The 19,992-nt window shown below is 37.4% G+C and overlaps 3 protein-coding genes across 3 annotated transcripts; 2 read left to right on the top strand and 1 right to left on the bottom strand.

Moving 5' to 3' along the window:
* Positions 1-1,486: 1,486 nt before the first annotated feature.
* Positions 1,487-9,655, bottom strand: LOC131777944 (peptidyl-prolyl cis-trans isomerase FKBP4). Its single transcript, XM_059094324.2, has 9 exons — positions 9,399-9,655; positions 7,203-7,460; positions 6,369-6,437; positions 5,761-5,942; positions 4,819-4,902; positions 4,248-4,427; positions 3,377-3,427; positions 2,830-2,980; positions 1,487-2,202 (listed from the first exon to the last, which is right to left on the bottom strand). The coding sequence occupies exons 1-9, from the start codon at positions 9,640-9,642 to the stop codon at positions 1,958-1,960; spliced, it is 1,464 nt and encodes a 487-aa protein (XP_058950307.1). The 5' UTR covers positions 9,643-9,655; the 3' UTR covers positions 1,487-1,957.
* A 397-nt stretch (positions 9,656-10,052) lies between these two features.
* Positions 10,053-11,593, top strand: LOC131777935 (multiple inositol polyphosphate phosphatase 1). The gene has a single exon (XM_059094315.2). It carries the CDS (start codon positions 10,079-10,081, stop codon positions 11,543-11,545), a length of 1,467 nt encoding a protein of 488 aa, XP_058950298.1. The 5' UTR covers positions 10,053-10,078; the 3' UTR covers positions 11,546-11,593.
* A 1,576-nt stretch (positions 11,594-13,169) lies between these two features.
* On the top strand, positions 13,170-19,358 carry LOC131777700 (phosphorylated carbohydrates phosphatase TM_1254). Its single transcript, XM_059094027.2, has 5 exons — positions 13,170-13,294; positions 14,647-14,763; positions 15,091-15,178; positions 17,075-17,208; positions 17,822-19,358. The coding sequence occupies exons 2-5, from the start codon at positions 14,670-14,672 to the stop codon at positions 18,682-18,684; spliced, it is 1,179 nt and encodes a 392-aa protein (XP_058950010.2). The 5' UTR covers positions 13,170-13,294; positions 14,647-14,669; the 3' UTR covers positions 18,685-19,358.
* The last annotated feature ends 634 nt before the right edge of the window (positions 19,359-19,992 follow it).

Here is a 19,992-nt window from a genome sequence, read left to right as displayed (position 1 = left end):
ACGTCGATTCTAATCCACCTATCACGTACGTGTTCCGGCACTAAACGCTTCTTTTTTCTTATCACTTTTCAAGATTATTACTAGTACTTTAGGTACCTTTTCAAATAAGATGAGTTCGCGTAAAACACCTTTTTGATTTCAGGCTTGAAGACCTGTTCCTAAAAAATTTTATGGATCGAGTATTCTTTTCCAAAACATTGCAAAAATGTACTACGTTACTGAAGCTGTGTTCATGCACTTAATGCGAACTTTCTTCAAGCTTCACTGAATTACACGACAACAAAGCATACTCGATGTTTTTTTTCAAATAACGCTACCTTGAAAAACAACAACAATGTTTATAAAGTATTAAAACCTGAATTTGGAATAACTCCCGCAGTTTCAGAGGCACTGAATTGAATAGAAACAGTTCCAACCGCCATCGAGTTAAAAATGTCTCTCTACGGACCATTCTTTGCTACAATTACCATGAATATGACAGAGTGAATACTTAAGTTACTAACGTCTATGAAGCTTTTGAATTTCTCCCTCTTAAGTAACATCACCGCTATGTAATGACCATTCGAATGTATGGCGAGACATCACGAGAACGTAACCTTAACTTGATTCATAATTCATTCCGAGAACAGTCGAGTAACCCAAAAATAGATAACTACCAGTTTACAAAAGAAAGCGCCGTTGGTCTGTTCAGCGGTTATAGTAGCGTGCAAGGCACTAAGAAACAGCTGGTATCGTCCCTTCCTGATGCCAGAACTTCCACACTCAATGTTTTTCTCCATCCAACTGTGTTATGGATACCAGTGCGGACAATCGGATATGATATTAACCTTGGGCAAACCTGCCAAGAGCATACCAAACGGGTATCTTGTTTGAAAGCTTTTCGGTCGAGTTTCTTATAACCAAACGCAAGGTATTCGAAAAATCCAATCAGAAAAAAGGGAAGTATCACAAGGAACCAGTCAGAAATCTGTGTGAAAAGACGCAAACTGCCCGAAGCGCGGGAAAACGCGAGTCGCCCAGTCGCCATTGGTTCTAAATTTACATCTGATTGGTTAAAAAACGGGCTCATATTTTCTAGTCCAAGCTCTGAGCGGATTAACCCCTAAGAGTGACTAGCATCTAATTTCTCATGACAAGATCACCCCTGAATAAAACATTAAGGTCGTGAGAATAAAGGAAATGATCAACAACTAAAGAAACTCTGGATTGTTAAACAAATTCTCCTTTTCAGAACCTTAAGAAATGTATAGTGAAAGTATGGAGAATATGCATACTGATGTTAGGGTGTAAAGGGTTAGAGCAGGCCTTAGTAATCCTGGGTCACCAATTGAAAATTGCTCCACCGTGAAGTTATTTCAAAGTCCTACATGCATATCTGAAATTTGTAAGTTAGTTTGTTTAATGCCAAAAAAAAAAAAAAATATATATATATATAAATATTCATATGACAAAGAGTTTTTTATATATACATTACTTTTAATTCTTATTAAAATTTCTGTACAGTTTAGACAACTATGTTACTGCCTACAAAACGAGAACCCGAAGAAGGAAAAACTGATGTTCTAAGATAAGATATATACCAATTAGCATGGAGTTACACTTAAGTTAAACTATTTTGATTAAGAATCTATGATAAAAACAACAGAACATTCTACTTTTAACGATACTCACGTTGAAGGGTAATAACATATTTTTGTTATTACAGCAAAAGCTTTAAAAGCTGATAACGCCACCTTGTCGCACTACTTTTCACATTAGTTTGTCACACTAGTTTGTCACACTAGTTTGTCACACTAGTTTGTAACACTAGATTGTCACACTAGTTTGTCACACTAGTTTGTTGCATAAGTTGGATGTCAGATATCGGTTGAGATTTGAAATCGATAGCCCAAAGTTTAGTGTGTAATGTGTGGACACAGCCTAATTTGAACAGTTAGATGTTGTCCTTAAACTGATGTCAGCATATTACACCTCCTTTCTCGTCTTCTTTCATTTCGACGTCATTTTCCGCTTTACCGTTCACTTGCATCGATGACTTCACTTGGCCACTAACCGGAAGTGACGTAGGCGTTGTTTCACTGGATTTAGATTGTTCATTGAGTCGCGCATCTTCCTCAGTTGCTTCCTGGAATACGTCACGAGTTTTTGTGTCTGCTATGGTTTCGCGTTCTTCTTTGCGTGCAAGCCGTTCAAACATGTTCGCTACAAGAAACAGATAAGTGAAGAACACTTAATTTAACTTTCAGGAGGGGCTCGTTGAAGGTAATTACGATTCTGAACTTCAGATCTATTCAGAAAACTTCCGTTGATGGCAAAATCACGGCCATCATACAAACACGTATAGCATTTGTATAACGTTTCCTTGCGAAAATATTTTAAGAATTTTGGATGGAACGAGGGCGTGACGACCTTATTGCGGACAAGGGCGTAATAGAAACTTACAACTGCAGACAGGTGGCTGTCAAAAAGAGTCGGAAGACGGCTAATATAGCCGGCTAGTCTGCCATCTTAAGCCGGTTCTTTAGATCTTATTTCATCTAATTGCTGCTGAAAAATTGTTCAGTTAATGAGATAGCACTGAAGAAACTTGTATAGCAGCCACTTCCTAAGTTTTTTCTGGTTTTTTGTTTTGTTTTGTTTTGATCATTTTTAATTCCTGTGTGTAACGTTTTTAACTGAAAAAACAACATGGCGTTCACGTGAACCTAGCCGCCTACTACTTTTTTTTTTAATTTCTATTTTTCAACTTATTGACAGCCCTGGGCAAATCGGTGCGAGTTGACTACGGGGCCTTAAGTTTTCGCTTAGCACTTCCTTGCAAAACCTTACCGAAAATAACTCTTTCCTTGGCTACATGATGTTTAATTCTTGAATTTACTACGTTCAGCTGTTGCTGTGCTTCTCTGTTGTTGGGCTGGACTTTAAGCACAAGCTCAAAGTCTCTTTTTGCCAGATCTAAATCATTGATGGCAGCTCTCGCCTGTCAAAAAACATTAATAGTACAAGGTAAGGTTTCTTCCACGCCACTATACAAATTTCTCAAATAACTAATCATTTACATGGATAGAGCGCATCTACAATGAGTGCCGTAAACCCAAAATCAAAGTTATCGCAACAGCCAATCAGAGAGCGAGGGAAGTACAAAAAGGAGCCAATGAGAAGGCGGAGTAAAAACCAGTAAACTGCGTAAAGCGCGGGAAAACGCGAGTGCCCAAGGCACGATGGAATTTAGTATTGCATCTGATTGGTCGAGAGAGAGGCGCGAGTTTCTGGACTTATCACAGAGCGGAGTAAAGCGGAGTAGAGTAGGCTTTTCATCTCGCACTCATGCATAAGATAAAAATTAACATCCAATTATTAAAAAACCTTTCCTTACTTTTCCTCTTCTGAATAAGGCCTTTACATTATCTTTATCCATTTCAAGAGCCTATGAAACAACAAAAACGGGGGGAAAGCACCTGTGAGGTGACTCATTACATTGATCATCGTCTTCACAATTAAAAGGGCGTTCGACTTTTGAAACAAGCTCAATTTCACTCTTTTTTTCACAATGGAATACCCTGAAGCTTTGGAAGGAGAATCTAGCATTGTGGACCTACTTAAAGATTATAATTATTTCCATGCATTCCTCCTTGTCTTAACCAAAAACGCGAGAGGAAACGAAACCCCCAGAAATTAATTTGCCACAATTGTTTGGAGGTTGCCAAGTTTGCAAGGCATAGGTTATCATAAGCATCCAGTATATTCAGATTGATCTTTTTTGTGCTTTTGAGTTTGATGAAAATTTTTCTCGGGAGCAATTTTCTTCATTCTCTGTCCAAACACCAGTACTCAAACGTGAAAGAAACTCAATAACTTCAACTACTTTTAAATTCTGAGTTTTACAGAGGGGGGCTGCACCATCAGTAGCAGATCTAAGGGGAAGGTCCAGGGATCGGGACCCCCCCCCCCCCCCAAAGGACCTGTGGGATTTTCTTAAAACTATGTCCGAAATTGCAATTCTTCCAACCATAGAATCACGTACAACTACTCAACCTGAAACATTTAAAACTTATTTGTCTTGAAATATTTCTTAGCCTATTTAAGATCTAGAGCAAAAAATATAATGATCTGTATTCTAAATCAAAGTTTGAACCCTCCCCTCCCCCATATCAAAAAATTCGGAATCCTCCCCTTGACAGTTCTTCCATGATTTCATGTTTTTTAAAAATACTGGGTTCAGGTATGTAACGAGAAAGCCATATTACCTTTTCACACTCTTTAATGCATTTGAAGTTGTGATTTAGTTTCAAATGACACGCAGCAAGATTAAGATGGCCAGCCAACAGTAAGGGATCTCGTTTCTCTTTTTCGTCATTGCTAAAGTATCCATCCAACAACCTGACCACTCTGCCATATTGTTCAACTGCTATGCCAAATTTCTCCTCCTGCAAAACAAACCAATCAAAACATTTTACATCCATTTGGGAGCTGGCACTCTTCTCCTCTGCAAAGGGGTTAGTGCACCACAAGAAGAGTCATGATTGATTAACCTTTAACCTCTAAGAGTGACCAGCATCTAGTTTCTCCTTACAATATCACCCCTGAATCACACATTCAGGTCAGGAGAATAAAGGAAATGATGACCAACAAAAGAAGCCCTTGATTGCTAAACAAATTCTCCTTGTCGTCACCTTAAGACATGTGTGGAGAACAGAATGGAGAATATGATTACTGATGTTAGGCTGCAAAGGGTTAAATAATGAATAACAACAGCTGTGATTAGAATTGTTCAATGACAGATACTTCAATACTAATGTATACACCAGTAACACTAACCTTGAAATACTTGGTGCCCTTTTCCTTCAGTGACAAGGCTGTTGAGATTTTTTCGTCATTGCTCAACTCCCAGTTTTCTTTGACCTTCAAAATAATATAATATACAGTACATCACATTCAAGAAAACTGACTGCTTGTTGCTGACAGACACTGGTGCAATGTGGCTGAGATACAGCATCATGCCTCTTTCAATTCTAGTGGTGAAGACTTAAAATTCTTGAAAAAATTAGTTGCCACTGATATAACATCTGCAAGGCCACTTTAAACCCTTTCTGTCCCAAGATGTAAAGAGTCATTCTTCAAACTGTTTGTCATTCACCATTTATAATTTTAGATCTGAAAATTTGGTGATCAATTACCAAATTACTTTGAGGAATTTTCTCATTTGGTCACTTTTGGGATTGAAAGGGTTAAGGTATTTATAAAGAAATTTCAAATGAACTGCAGTATGATTAAATACCTCCCACCCCCCCCCCCCACCCCACCCCACTCAGCCTATTGAAGGTTGAACAGTCAAAGAAAGCAAACAAATTGCAACACTATATGGAGGGGGGAGGATGAAAGTGAGGGTATAAGTAATAAAATTGGTATGCTACTGTACTCCAGAATATTGCAAACTAGATATAAAAGCGTCCACCATTTTGCTGCTGATTACAGTTGCACCACCAATGTTGTTTTAGTGCATGCTCTTCTATTAGTTTTCCACCATAAAAACCTATAGTGGATGTCAGGAAAACATGAGGAAAGTTTGACGTTTGGTTACAGGTCACTAACAGTGTATGTACTAAGAAGTGAAGTTGAGGAATGACTCAAAAAATCATCCCTACACCTATAAATTAAGTTTATTCTCCTTTTAATCCTTTCTTTTTTTTTGACAGAAATATTGCTTAGGTTGCATAGAGTCCATTTAGTAAGTGTTTATTTATCGATATATGTACTCACATTTTCAAATTTCTTTAGATGTATCATGTATTCTACCACAGCATCTTTAGGAATATTCAGCTCAGGTTTCCCTGCCGTTCCAAATCCCCACCTTCCAGGCTTAATCCACACATACGCTTTTTCACCATCATTCATTTTCAGAATAGCCTGTTGTACACCAAGGAGAAGTCCTTCCTCAGTACCTAGATACAAAAAAAGTTTGTTATTACTTATGTTGTTGCTGACAATGCATAAGACTGAGTTTTAATAAAACAATAGAATTTATGTTCACAGCATTTGTGTGCTTCAAGCCCAACTTAAAGTCATTTTAGCCTAAGCTGTCAAGCGAGGGTTAAAATGACTTCAAAAGGGGCCTAACCATATTTACACACAAGAACAGAAGCTGTATGGTCATATTTATCACTTCAAGGGACATTGAGAAAAAAATTAAAAAAAGATGACGACAGAAGAGTCGGAACAATAAAGTGTGCAAGCTAAAACAAATTTTAATACACTAAAATATCTATTTTAGCCACAAAATGCACCACAATACCCAACAAAGTGATAATCATTTTTGTTATTTATGTATTTCATTTTAACTTTAGACCAGACATCAGTTTGTAACTTACCTTCTTGCATGAGAAAGGAAACTTCGCGATCCTCAAACACTTTGCCCTGACACTTTCCAACAATATGAACTAGAGAAGGGGTAAAAGGGGTAAAAAGAGAAAGTTCAGTGACAAGATTCTCTGCCAAAAGTCAACATGAAGCTGCAACACATGCAGCCACAACTTCATCCTCAAACTGAACCTTAATATCAACCCTTTTCACTTTAACATTGGTTTGCATATTCTCCACACTGTTCACCATACATTTCCTATAGCACTGACAAGGAGAATTTGTCTAATAATCAAGAGTTTTCTTAGTTGATGATCAATTCCTTTTTTCTTGTGACCTTAATGTGTGATTAAGGGGTGATATTGTGAGGAGAAATCAGATGCTGGTCACTCCTAAGGGTCAAGAGCACCCATTTGTCTTTATCTGTGGTTCTTCTACAGTCACTCTCTTAAAATTAACAAACCCCTGTCCATCTCTACCTCTCAGTTGGCATGCCATTTTTTAATTTGAACCCTTAACAAGTTGCTTTTAAAGCCACTTTGAACTTAAAATTGAGAAAACCTGCACCATACTACCAACAAGAACAATTCAAAAACATTTAACCCCTTCTTTCCAAAGAACAATCAAAAAGTAATTTCCCCTTATAATATCAATACATTGTCCAATAGAACAGTGAAGCAGGGGATATGCTTTTTACCTAACACCAAATTCTCAGAGCTGGACTTAAAAGAAATATATGTTGGATAGAAAGGAGAATTGATCTTGAGATCTTGGGGAAAAAATGGTTAAAGGAACAACCTCATGAGTTTAAAATTGACTTTAAGCCTCCTATTATAAATGCTGACCTTCACAGAGTGCACCAGTGTTTGGACAGACGTAGCCCTCGCCTTTTTCTAACACAATCTTCGTTACATGTCCATCTTTTGTGATATCTTCTCCTTTCCATTCAACCAAAGTAATCTCAAACTGTAAACAAGCATCTGGAGGGATTTTGGTTCCACTTCCTTCTGTCCCATAAGCATATTCTGGTTTGATTGTAATGAGGCTGGTCTCATTAACTTCCATTGTTGCTATAGCAATGTCCCATCCCCTGATCACAACCCCTGAAGAGCAAAAAAGTTTTTTGATTTGTCAATGTTGTGTTGCTGTTGTGTTAAACTGAAGGAAAATCAAAATAACCAACGTCAAGTGTCACATCTTTGCTTTAATCGTATCTCAGCCATCAATGTGAGCTAACAGCTGGCCAAAACCCCTGCCTGGTCTGCCATCTTTGTTTGGCTATTTTCACTTCATTTTACTTAAGAAAAAAATTAAACCATAATCAAAAAATCAATAGAGAAATACGTACTCTAGGTATTTCCCTGTTTGCAAGTGGAACCAAATGTATTATTTACTAGTCACAAGTTTAGATGTGTGATTCATTTCCACGTTCAGAGTTTGCTACATGATTCAAACAAACTTTGTTGAATGGGTGGGACATTATTTAAATAACAGACTGCACTTTTTGTCACTTTACCAACCTAATAACCCACACTGGATGTTGGGAGAACATAAAAAATTTTTGTCAGTCACGAGCCTCTGGCATACACTGCATGAGCTAAGGGGTGATGGCTGAACTTTGGAATCACTTAATTTTAGCCTTAAATTTAAAAAGAATTCTTTCTCTTATTTATTAACTAAGTTATGGAACAGTTTGCCTGCTCAAGTACCTCTTTCAAGGGATGCAAATGACTTCAAATTAAAGTAAATTGCAAGACTGTAGCATTTTAGAATGTTTCTTATAGTCTTCATGTCATGTTTTTAGCTATCTTTTAGATTTTTTTTAGTTTAGGATTTAGCCTTTTATATTTTATGTATTTATTTCTAGTTTTTTAAATATTTACTGAGTTGTTTTAAGATGGACAATATTATTTGTTAACTGTAATTACTGTAGATCTTATTCATACATGTTCATATTGTGAACAAGTTCTTAGCTCCTGGATGAAATGTGTTAAAATAAATAATTGATTGATTGATTGATAACTATGGGTTTACCAATGAAATAAACGAAATGTTTCTGACCAATCAGGGTCGTCTTAGAATTACAGTTATTTTATAAAACTGAACAGTTCCCAGCCTTGCATTTAATTTGACCAAACAATATACAATAACCCGGTCACCTATGAAATTTTATTTCCCTTCTACTTTCAAATTTATTGACTGTCCCGCTTGGGTTTAGGATCTCCCTTTATCATATCCCTTTTTCTGGTAAGGTGTATACAATTGTCTCTTCATAACTAAGAGTAGTGAAAAGCTGAATTAAAGAACATGTTTTTACCTTCCAGCCATGAGAAAAGCTGTAAATGCAAACATGTAAAATTACAATGGGTTTTCCCATGTGTTTAATATTGTGAATAAGCTGTGGACACACACTCACCTTTCACACCATACTATCTGGTTAATTCATGATTAAATTTGACTTTTCTTACCATTTAAGGCCCATGGCCTTTATACAATAAACAACATGATACATGTTTTGTTTGTAGATATAGTAGAAAAAGTCCTTATCTAAGTGCATCAATGAATTATTCTTTAATTCAGTTACATAATAACTAAACAAAAACTCATTTTTTTAATTTCTGATTTCACGCTCTCTGACAGATGCTATTCACATGAGATCAGAAAATGAAAGTGAAAAAAATTAAAGGCAGATTTAAGTGTAACATGAAAATGTTGTGAAGACGAGAATCGCAAGCTTAGTGCATGCACGTCCTGGTCTCCCTGATGTGCAAAAATAAGCAAATTATTGCATCGAAGGTTTCTCTTAAACTATATCCAGCAAAAAGTAATGTGTTTTAACCCACTTGACTCAATCAAATAAATATAAAATCAACTCATCTACGTCTTCACCTAATGAGATTCATGCAAACATGTCAACGGTCGTACTAATAGATCTGTAAAAAAAACAACATAAAAGCCTCCCTATACAAATTTACGTACATCACATCATATTTTCCACTATTTTCCCGTCTTTCTACCCAAAAATCAAAGGCTAATCATACCTTTTCCATGTTCAAATTCAAACGGATCTTTTTTGCCGATGTTTGAGTCAAACTCTTCGCCTGTCAAGAATCTACCGGAATAGTAAACCCTAACTTTACTTCCGATCGGTGGCTTATCTCCACCTCCACCTGCCACCTTAATGATTTTCCGCACTCCGCCATCTTTCTCCGGTGAGATATCTTCTCCATATTTTGCAGAATCGCTCTCGTTATCCAAGTTCATTGGGGTACTCTCTGCCGCCATTTTCAGTATTCAGACGCTGTGAAGCCACAAGTTTCGGTTCCAGGCTTTCAATACCCGTGAAAGTCACGAAAATGACAAAACTAATGCCCTCTACTAGTGGGGAGGGGCAAACGTGCGGAGAAAAGACACCATCAGGGTTATTTAGTATTATTCACTGATTTGAAATCTTAAATTGGTCACCGTAAAGAGTTTCTAAGCTGACGTTTCGAGGGTTGATCCTTACTCGGAAGCTCCTCCGTTTCACCATGGGGGGAGGATACGGCTACACGTAGGCAACTAAGTACCAGTCTTGCCTATCCCGCCTAGAGGGGTGTGAATAAGCTTAACTCGGCTAGGCGGCTTAGTATTTGGTCACGCAACCTCTCATAGTGACATGATGAAAGATAAACTTGATCCTCGACCAGCGCAGCACGCACATAGAATCTTCTGTCTTAATATGGCAACTACATCTGCCGAGGTCTTGTTGAGGGTGATTCTTGCTCTTCTACTCATGCTACGTTTAGATTATGGCTCGGCGTTAAACTCGCCTCCTAAAAAGTATCTTTTCAGCGACAAAACGCCGTATCATTTTAGCAGCAGGCCAATAGAGAGGCCTCCGAGATGCGAACCAATACATATCAACATGGTGATTCGCCATGGCTCCAGATACCCGGGAGGCTCTCGAATCAAGAAAGCGAAAAAATTGCTTGAAAAGATAAATAGATTCTTCCCTAATAATTCCACCTTTCACTACAAAGGCCTGTCACTTCCCTGGAGTTTCCCGCCCGATATCATAAATTCGGCTAGCAAAGAGATGTCCGAACTAGGAACAGAAGAGATGTACTCCATGGCAAGGCGTTTCCTCTCTAAATTCCGCGGGATCTTAAAACACGGCTATTCCAATACTAACTACAGCTTTATCGCCACCGACAAACTGCGATCAAGTCAGAGTGCGGTAGCTTTCGCTCAAGGCCTTTTTGAGGGAAAAGGACATTTAGGAAGCATGAAATTTCGTCCAGTAGCGGTGCAGTTTTCAGGTTCTTACAACGACGACATTGTTCTACGAATTTTTGAAGCTTGTCCAAGATGGCAGAAGATTACAGCGAGGAAAAGATCTCAATCGGAATACCGAAAATTTATGAACGGTCCAGAAATGCGAAAAGTTTCGCGTAAAATCGTAAAAAGGTTGCGACTAAGCGGAAAGTATTCCCTTCGTCCTGAGGATGCTGTGGAAATGTTTTTGATGTGCGCATTTGGGGTTCAGACTGACAGCGCTGATAGCAGCTGGTGCTCAGTGTTCGAAGACGAAGAATTTAAAGTTTTGGAGTATCTGAACGACTTGAAACTTTACTGGGACCGAAGCTACGGGCGTAAAATTAACTACAATATGGCTTGCCCTCTCTATGCGGAGATTACAGATAGCATTGAAAGATTCCTCAAGAATGGGAAACCTCACGGTATTTTCCGATTTGCGCATACGGGAACTGTGATACCTCTCTTCACTATGCTTGGACTCTACAATGACTCAGTACCACCCCGAGCGGACAATTTTAACGAACAGGCCAACCGTACTTTTCGCATTTCAGATGTAGTACCCATGTCGGCAAATGTTGCCTTTGTGCTTTATAATTGTAATCGTGACGGTGCGAAAAGAGATGCAAAAGAAAAGAATGATTGCATCGGACAGTGTCAACAATCCGTTAGCACTGACAGGAATGGGACATTTCAGGAATCTCATATAAAAATACAGCTTCTAGTAAACGAAGCGGTGGTCGCAATGCCGGCCTGTGAAGGAAAAATGTACTGCAGTCTTGAAAAGTTTGTGTCTTTTTACTCGCATATTAAGGATAACTGTGACATCAACACAGTTTGTAATATACATAGTAAGTGCAATGCTAATAAGGGAACTCGACCTAGAGATTAATTGTATTTCTAAGGCCTTAATAGATAAATAAATGATTATTTACATGAACTCTGCTGCAACTAACGGCGTAATTTCATTCATTCGGTAGCATATACTCACTGTAAGATTTTACGCCGCAATTAACGACGTAATGTTTATTCAGTCAGTGAAATATGCATACTGTAAGATTTTACGCCATTAACTAACGGCGTTATTTCTTCCAGTGTGTATATACATACTGAGAGATTTTACGCCGTTAGTTAACAGCTTGAAATCTTACAGTATGTACACCGACGTAGATAGTGGCGTAAAATCGTACAGCCATAGACTGCGTTAGTCACATATTACGCCATTATCTAATTACAGGTTAGTGCATTATGATGTTGCCACAATTTGCGTGATACAAGAGAATAGTCTCCGTGGCTTTATCCAGGAATTGTAAATCTTCCAACGACTGAACGAAAGCGAAACAAAGTAAGGAGTTGAGGTGAATCGAGTTTTAAAGCCGTGCGAGGTAACGGGAAAACTAGGAGATATTTTTTCTAAGCCCTCTATGCCTTTTTATTCACTGGATGTCTCAGTTCCTGATATCTTGGTCAAAAACCGAACAGCCAGAAAAAATTAGGTACAGTTAACTTGAACTATTGCATTTCCATCAAGCCAAGTCTTCCCTATTTCCTTTCCAAGTCTTGTGCGCCGACCACGCAAGGTTCACCATCTGGAACTCGTGGAACACTGGAACGGGTAGGATCTCGTGTAGTCAGTATGAAATGAGAACAACAATTCGGAAAGAAACTGTTACGTCATATTTATCCTTTGAACATTACACAGAGGTACAAATTATCATAAAATCCATTTCTGAATTATGACCAAGGTCAAAAGCGATGACGCTCACGATCTTCGGGCAAATGTTGTCTTTAAACCGGCCTTTTGTCACGTTTATAATATAGTGAAATCAAAATTGGTCCCAGATTTAACGAAATTGTTTTCCTGACACCGAGAATAAATGGTTTTAACACACTTTCGAATCTCCCCAGAAAAAAGATCGTACTTGCATTTCCTTGTCACGCGTTCTAGCACATGTTTGAAGTCACTGTGGAACCTTTCACCAATAGAAACTATATATTATGCAATATGTAATGAACGCCGTACTGAAGATGCGGATGATATTGGAGATCTCGCGGCAACGCGATGGAAACCCTGTGTCTCTGCTGATCACACTAAAAGCCTATTTTTCACAAGCTATTTTTTTGATGTTGGAGAAAAACGGAGATAAAAGAACTAAACCTTGAAAGGCCAGGATCCTCCAAGGGAAAAAAGCGGCTACAAGTAACACAGAAGGGTCCGCGTCATTACTGTTTTTTTACCAACGTTTCAAAATATGCAATTATCAGCAGAGGCATTGTTGATTTAAAGGCAAGCCAGTTTTCAAAGGCAGAAAACAGATAGACCGCCGATTGAAATGCTCTAGTTGAATGACAAAACTATTGCGTTACACGCGGTAACACACATCACCGGAAGCACGTGAAAAGTAAAATCACGCGACTGCGAGATTTCTATAATTGGTGCGTAATTTCCCTTAAAAACGGGATGAACCAGTTGTTATGACGAAATAGAACACGTGATCACTCTTACTATATAAACTGGCGCTCCCCACAATTTAATAGTACTTTCATGGCGGAAAGTCTAGTAAGGGTTTTCCTCCAGACGTAACACCGGAATAACGAATTTAAGCGGTCACCGTCCTTTCCTCGAGAGATTGTATACAAGGTAATGTCATTTGAATCACATCTTTAGTTTCTACAATGTTTTGCTTGAGTGTTGGGTAAAATTCGGAATTTCGTTGAAATTTTTGCGGTAGTGTTAGGCCGGTCCGCCGCGATTTTTGTTATCCTGGACTCGATGGTAAAGCCCAAGTTATCTTAAGAAATGTGGCATGATCTTTCTACTGTTTAACTTCGCGTTTTAAAAAATATGAACTTCTGTAACAACTTCTTTGTTTCCTGGATTTTTACACTGTTTTGTTTCTGGAAAACTACATTGACTCTCTTGATATATATTAGCCTCAGTTGTTGCCCTGTTACTTGGAAATCGTTCATCGATAGCTTACAGTGAAATTTTTACGATCTATAGTTAGGCGAGATAGCGAAGGCGAAATGTTCGTTTAATAAATGTGTTTTCTCTAGTCGGAGAATTTCGAATTTTGTCGGCCGACACTTCTAAAGATAACTATCGATCAGCCCTCTTGCCGGTAGAATATTTTAAATAGCGTTATCGCTTGCACTTTCGCTTAACTAAGTTATCCGCCCAGATTGATAACTGGTGAGAGTTTCACAAATTTTATATCCCGTGTAAAGAATTTTCGCAATTAACTCGTCAGAGGGTTCTTGAATCTTTAGAGAAACGGAGATAACCTTAAGGTTAAATATTCATGGACAATATTCGTCCGTGAAAATGGTATGCGGTTTTACCGGTAATTTTGTTGACACTCAAAATATGCATATGGCCGGAACCGGATTTGGGCAAGGAAATAAAAAAGTTAAAAAAAATTGGAAGTTTGAAAGTTCTGTATACCATATAGTCTAGAGAGTACCATCTACACCCCAGTACTAGAGTTGACTAAAAAAGTCATGAATTGTTTTCAGGCTCTTACACATTGTTGCCTGCATGAGGAAGAAATATGATATGCCTTAAGTGCTCTCCACTAGAAAAATTAACCTGTAAAACCTCTTAAGTGTTCAGTAATATCTGTTATGAAGTTAAATCAAAGTGCATAAACACTGATAATATCAGTTCAAGATCAAAATTGCAATGCCAAAATTTTCAGGAGTTATGTTATACTTAAATTGGTATCCACCAGGGTGAAAAACCTGCACAAACTTTTAAATCATGACAACATGATGACTTCAATTCCTCAAAGAGAAATTAATCCAATTATTCTTTTGAGATGTGCAAACAACCAAAATATTGATTATCACTATTTTGGTGTTATTTATCTGTGTTGTGGTGACAACGACAATTGCCATTTAATTAGTGCTATATCCAATGTTTCACTGATTGTGATAAAGGGAAAAATCATTGTACCTTCTTTCTCATAGTTTATTTCTGATTGTGGTTTGCAGCTTAAGCATTTCCCTTCTGTAAAATGGCATTAAATAGACAGGCAAGGAAAGTTTTTGGGCTACTTCAAAGAAGATGTATAAGACAGATCCATTTTAAGAGTCAAACTTCCTTTAAAGGTAAGAACAGGGTTTAAAGTGTGGCAAGAGATATTGTTGGAGTATGTTTTGCGAGAAGCCTACACATTAGAAGGAATTTGAGTTTCTGTAAACAACAAAGCAAGAAGTACATTAGGAAATTATATTTTTACGGTATTTACAAAGCAACTTCTGATGGAAAGGTTATGGAATCTCTAAATTTTAAAGTGGAAACCTTGAGGTTGAATTAAGACTCCAAGCTGGAAAATTGTAATCCTCCCATTGAGTTTCATAAGAAAAGTTTGTTCTATCTGTTTAATAAATTTGCATCTTTCCTTGTGATGAGAATGTTGTTCTTGAATTTTGCAGGGATATCAGCTCTTGGGGTGTGGAATGAGAGACTTGGATTTGGTATAGACAATGAAGGACAGGTTGTTCTTGTGGCACAAGCTTCTCAGTAAGTTATAGTTAATGCTCAATGTTGATTTGTTTGATGATATACAGTAATTGAGCAGTGTTGGCTCTTCGTTATTCTGCTTCTTAGGGTCAGTGTAAAGGGGCACATCAAGGCCTTCTCAAAGTTGAAGTCACGAGGATTGTGCCTTGAATGATCAGTGTGACATGGTGGTCTTGTTTTTGTTCTTTTTTGTTTGTTCCTTTTTTTCCTTTTTTCCCTAATGAGACACAAAAGGGGAGAGGGGAACTTTGCATTTTTATTGATTGATTACCTTGAGATCGTCCAGCTTTACATATTTTATCCAGTGTGAACTCTAGACCACTTAATTTTGAACATAGTTACAAGTACATGTAATTAAGAATTAATCACCTTTAGTTAATTATTCATGTTAATCTTCAAACATCTTTTTACAATGTAACAAATTTGGATACAACTACTTATAGTGACTTTGACAATAACTTCTGACAACTTTTATTTCTAGTGCAGTAACACTTTTACTTACATAAAACTAGCCAATGTCTGAAATGACTCTAGGGCAAAGTAAACAATTGGGCACAAGACACATTGCAACTGACTGAATTTCTTTTAAACTCTGTTTAAATGATTGGTTCCATCAATGACATTCTCTCACAAACATTTTCACTTTGGAACTTTATCCTAGGTAAACCAAGGTATGTTTCAATTCCTTCCTGGTCAAGATCCTCAGTGGAGAAAATCAGAGTTCTCTGTAGGCCCAGACGACTGGCACAAATGTTGTATAGTTGTTCTGGGCATACAAAATCCTTTTAAAATTTTTTTTTGGTTTCATGATGAAAAGAAACTTGATATGACAAATATCAAACAACTCTTTAGTTAGAAAGAAAACTAAATTTTTCAGAAGAATTGATAGGACACAATTGGCCCACAATGTGAAACCAAATGAGTGCTATCACAAGATTTTGTGGATTGTCAAGCATATAGTTTGCAAATTTGTGCAGCCTAGTCTCAACACTGGAAAAAGTTTAAGTTGAAGTGGCTTAAAAAAAGATTTAAGTTGAAGTGGCTTAAAAAAAAGAAGTTAATTGGTAGTAGATCGACACACAGCATTAGTGGTCACTTTTAATTTCAATCAATTTTTTAAATTTTTGTGGAATTTGAGAAGAAATTCAGAACTTTGATCTCTACTTTCACTGGAACAGATTAAATATGTTTCTCAAAGCAGAAATGGTAGATTCTGAAAGGTTAAGCTGTTTTCAATTTTGTTTTGGTTTTTTTAGCTTTCTATTTGTGTATTATCATTATTTTAATACAAGGGCCATTTGTTTGGATGCAAGGCTGAATCCAAACCTAACAATTTCTGATATTGTTTTCCCAAAATATTGGAATGTTTAGCCATGATACAAAGTCATTCAAAAGTTGTAAAAAAACAAAAACAGGTGGTCTTTCTCAACTATGTGACAATGTTTTGAGTTTTAAGTTTCTGGCTGTGTAACTTGGTTTTAAAGTATGAACTGTTGTAATCTAACCTTGGTAGCACTAAATGAATTGTAAATGAATTCTTGTATAAATTGAATTATAAGGTAAGTGTTATAATGATCAGTCTTCTGATATAACCACCTCCTCACAGTCCAAAAAAAGAAAAGAAAAGAGAGACATTTCAATGTTCCTTCTCAGAATTTAAAGTGATGCTTGTTCTAAAGTTTCAAAGATTTTAGCATGAGAATTTACATTTGGCATTTAAATGTCACATTATCTTGAAAGCGATAGTAGTCATGTGGTGTTTCTAAATAGTGTTCAATACAGCAAGCGAGGTTGTTATATTAAAGCTTTAGTTTACTGTAGTTGTGTGCAAAGGCCTACAAGCTTTGCTTGTCAAAGGCCTGATGTTATGTGGTGCTGATATGTAATTGTCAACAGGCGAAGTGCTGATGGGTTTGATAACAACAAGCTTTATGGCCCTCCAGCTGCCCCAGAGCAAACCATTCGAACATCGGCAGTGAAAAAAGCATTTATTGACAAAGACCTCTGGAACCAGGGTCCTAGAATAACAGGTATCCAAAGGATTACATTAATTGTAGGAACTGCCATATTCTTGATTGATAGTGGCATGATTCCTCAAGATGACAGTAAGCTATGTCTTGTTTTTTAGAAATTTTATAACCCTTGTCAAAAGTTTTCAATAATTTTTTCTACCTCTGGTGTAACTTTCCTGTCTTTGAAAGAGGGCATGTCTTAAGTCACAATCTTCAAACTAGACAAACACTCCACCAAAAACAGATTCCCTTGAAATTGTTTTCTTGCAAAAAGCTACCAGAAGGTTTTTTATTATTTAAGAACAAAAAGAAACTGAGAAAAGTTACAATGTTATTTAAAGTTTGGCAAAAGTTAGCTTGAGAACCGGCTTCACTTTGGTTTGTTCGTTTTTTTTTTAATAAAGTAGTTGTGAAGTGTTGTTTGTGTAAGCAAATTATGGTTCCATGGTGTAAAAACAATTTAGCTACTTTGCTACTTTGCTACATGCAAAGAAATCCTAATCTCTCAAGAATCTTTCAGAAATGATCACATCGCCTACACTTACCAAGATATGATTGACATGTTAGGTTTGCTAGTCACTGTCTCCCCCTTCCCCCCTTTTGTGTTGCTAATATCACTTGGCTCCTGTAGGAAATGCCCCCTGGGCTAGACCTCAGCTCCCTCGACGTGGTGGCTGTTCAGCAGGTTTCTCATCCCTTGCTGGTGATGGCCAAAGCAGTGGATCATCTTTCCCAGACTCAATGGACCCTTCCCTTGTGATATTTGACAAAGATGGTACTCTGATAGATCTGAATAATGTGTGGATTCCTTGGATGGAGAGTCATGTGCAGGAACTGGAAGAGGCAACTGGTCTTGATCTGGCTGATAAAATGTATGAAGAAGTGGGTTATTGTCCTAAGAAGCGCATCTACTCTGACGGAGGCTTGCTAGCCCATGCGACTGTTGCTGAAATCAGACAAGCATTTGTCACAGTGTTAATCAAGAGTGGTTTAGATAGAGCAAAAGCACAGAAGCTGGTTAGCAACTGCTGTAAAGATTTTGACAGTGGTGGGCATGATACCCTGGAGCCTCTGGGTGACCTCCCAGCAATTTTTGAAACTCTGAGGGCAAAGGGTGTTAAGACTGCAGTCTGTACAACTGACAGTCGAGAAGGCACTCTGTCAGCTCTTGACAGGTTAGGCCTCATGAGCATGATTGACAAAATTGTTTGTGGGGATGATACAGACATCAAACCAAAACCCAATCCTGAAACTGCCTTGGGCATTTGTGAAGAGTTAAATGTTTGTCCAACTCAAACTGTTATTGTTGGTGACACTATTGCCGACACCTCAATGGGTCGTTCTGCTGGGCTAGGTCTAACAATAGGTGTTCTTAGTGGGGCTGGCAACCAGAAATTTCTAGAAAAGGAGGCTGACATTGTTTTAAACAATGTGGATGAGCTTCTAAATACCTTATATCCATCAGACTCATCATCTTCATCATCCTCCTCTTGATCTCAAAGTAAACAAACCTGCTTATATAATTTTTTGTGCAAGTCCTAGCTAATCTGTGTCTCATAATTTCCTTTCATACTCCCTGGCAATCAATATGATATGCAATTTTGGAAATGAGTTATCAATAGCAGTTGTAATTATTTGTTACATGGGAGAGTGAAGGAAGTTAAACTTTGCTCTAGTTCTAGAAAGCCTTTCTGTAACTAAAAGCACTAGCATCAAAGATTTAATATTGAAAAGTGTGTTTTTCAAGGTTCCCAATTACTACTTGTATCTGACAGTAACAAACAAACCCCTTAAATGTTGTTACATAAACATATACTGGACATGGTCAACTCATGAGAACAACATTGATTTGTAAATAGTCATAAGTGTATATTAAGCTTCCTCATCAGCCTTTTTATTTATTACAATTTGAACTTCTTAGTAGTTCAAGTGTGCTACAAATATGCGTTGGGCTCTCTTTGATGGTTATCTTTTGTAGTAAACTGAATTGTACAGGCTTGAATTTTATAGTGATGCACAACACCTTGATGGTGGTTTCTGCATATCTGAACTAGGTGGGGACTAATTGATAACAGATCGCTGAAGTTTAATCTCTGAGTAATACAATGAGAATGCATAACCTGATTTAAGGAAAAGGAATGAAAATAAAGAAAATACTGTGTATTAAAGGAGACTGATCCCATCTTACCTTGCTAATAGCTGATTTTCTCCAATTGTACTACATTATCATGTGTTATTGGTAATAATATGCATGTGTAATACAGGAATCTCCACTGCCTCTTTGTTTTACCCCTTTTCACCTTTTCTAATACCTTAGGAACAGTAAGAAAACCACAATGAAAGTTCACATCCCTGCAAATGGGCACTAAGAACGACATGTCTCTCTATAGGTGTGATTCAAATTCAGACTTAACCTTTGGATTCTTGAAGCTTTCCATAGTTAATTTCCTTACAAATTGAATTTCCTCAGAGGTAGACGTTTGTGTCTCAATGACCATTGTAATTAATAGCTTGCATCAGTCCTAGGACTTAAAAACGAAAAACAACCTTTGCAATGAAAGCTTTATTCATGTAAGTAGTTTTCTGGGGGTAAAAGAGTATAAGGATTCTTTGAAAGATTTGGTACACTCTGATGGTCACAATAAAGTTTCATAGAAGGGTTTTGGAAGAAGTTAACTTTAAAAATGTGAATGGAAGATTTTTACCTTAGTGACTTACACTAATTAATCTTCGAGAGGTTTCTATTGAAGACAAAATATTTAAACAATGGAATTCCCATCCCTCGCTTAAAGAAAGGTCTTG

Source organism: Pocillopora verrucosa, chromosome 8 (genome assembly GCF_036669915.1).
Source record: "Pocillopora verrucosa isolate sample1 chromosome 8, ASM3666991v2, whole genome shotgun sequence".
Lineage (NCBI taxonomy): Eukaryota > Metazoa > Cnidaria > Anthozoa > Scleractinia > Pocilloporidae > Pocillopora > Pocillopora verrucosa.
Note: the sequence above shows the minus strand (reverse complement) of the source record. Positions and strands in the feature narration are given on the sequence as shown.

Bases quoted from the DNA above. Each gene is read 5' to 3' on its own strand.
- LOC131777700 (XM_059094027.2), top strand. From the start codon at position 14,670: ATGGCATTAAATAGACAGGCAAGGAAAGTTTTTGGGCTACTTCAAAGA. The intron at 14,764-15,090 runs GTAAGAACAGGG...TGAATTTTGCAG, and splicing joins GAGTCAAACTTCCTTTAAAG to GGATATCAGCTCTTGGGGTG. The intron at 17,209-17,821 runs GTATCCAAAGGA...TGGCTCCTGTAG, and splicing joins CCAGGGTCCTAGAATAACAG to GAAATGCCCCCTGGGCTAGA.
- LOC131777935 (XM_059094315.2), top strand. From the start codon at position 10,079: ATGGCAACTACATCTGCCGAGGTCTTGTTGAGGGTGATTCTTGCTCTT.
- LOC131777944 (XM_059094324.2), bottom strand. From the start codon at position 9,642: ATGGCGGCAGAGAGTACCCCAATGAACTTGGATAACGAGAGCGATTCT. The intron at 4,903-5,760 runs GTGAGTACATAT...ATTATTTTGAAG, and splicing joins ATCTAAAGAAATTTGAAAAT to GTCAAAGAAAACTGGGAGTT. The intron at 2,981-3,376 runs GTAAGGAAAGGT...GTTTTTTGACAG, and splicing joins CCTTATTCAGAAGAGGAAAA to GCGAGAGCTGCCATCAATGA.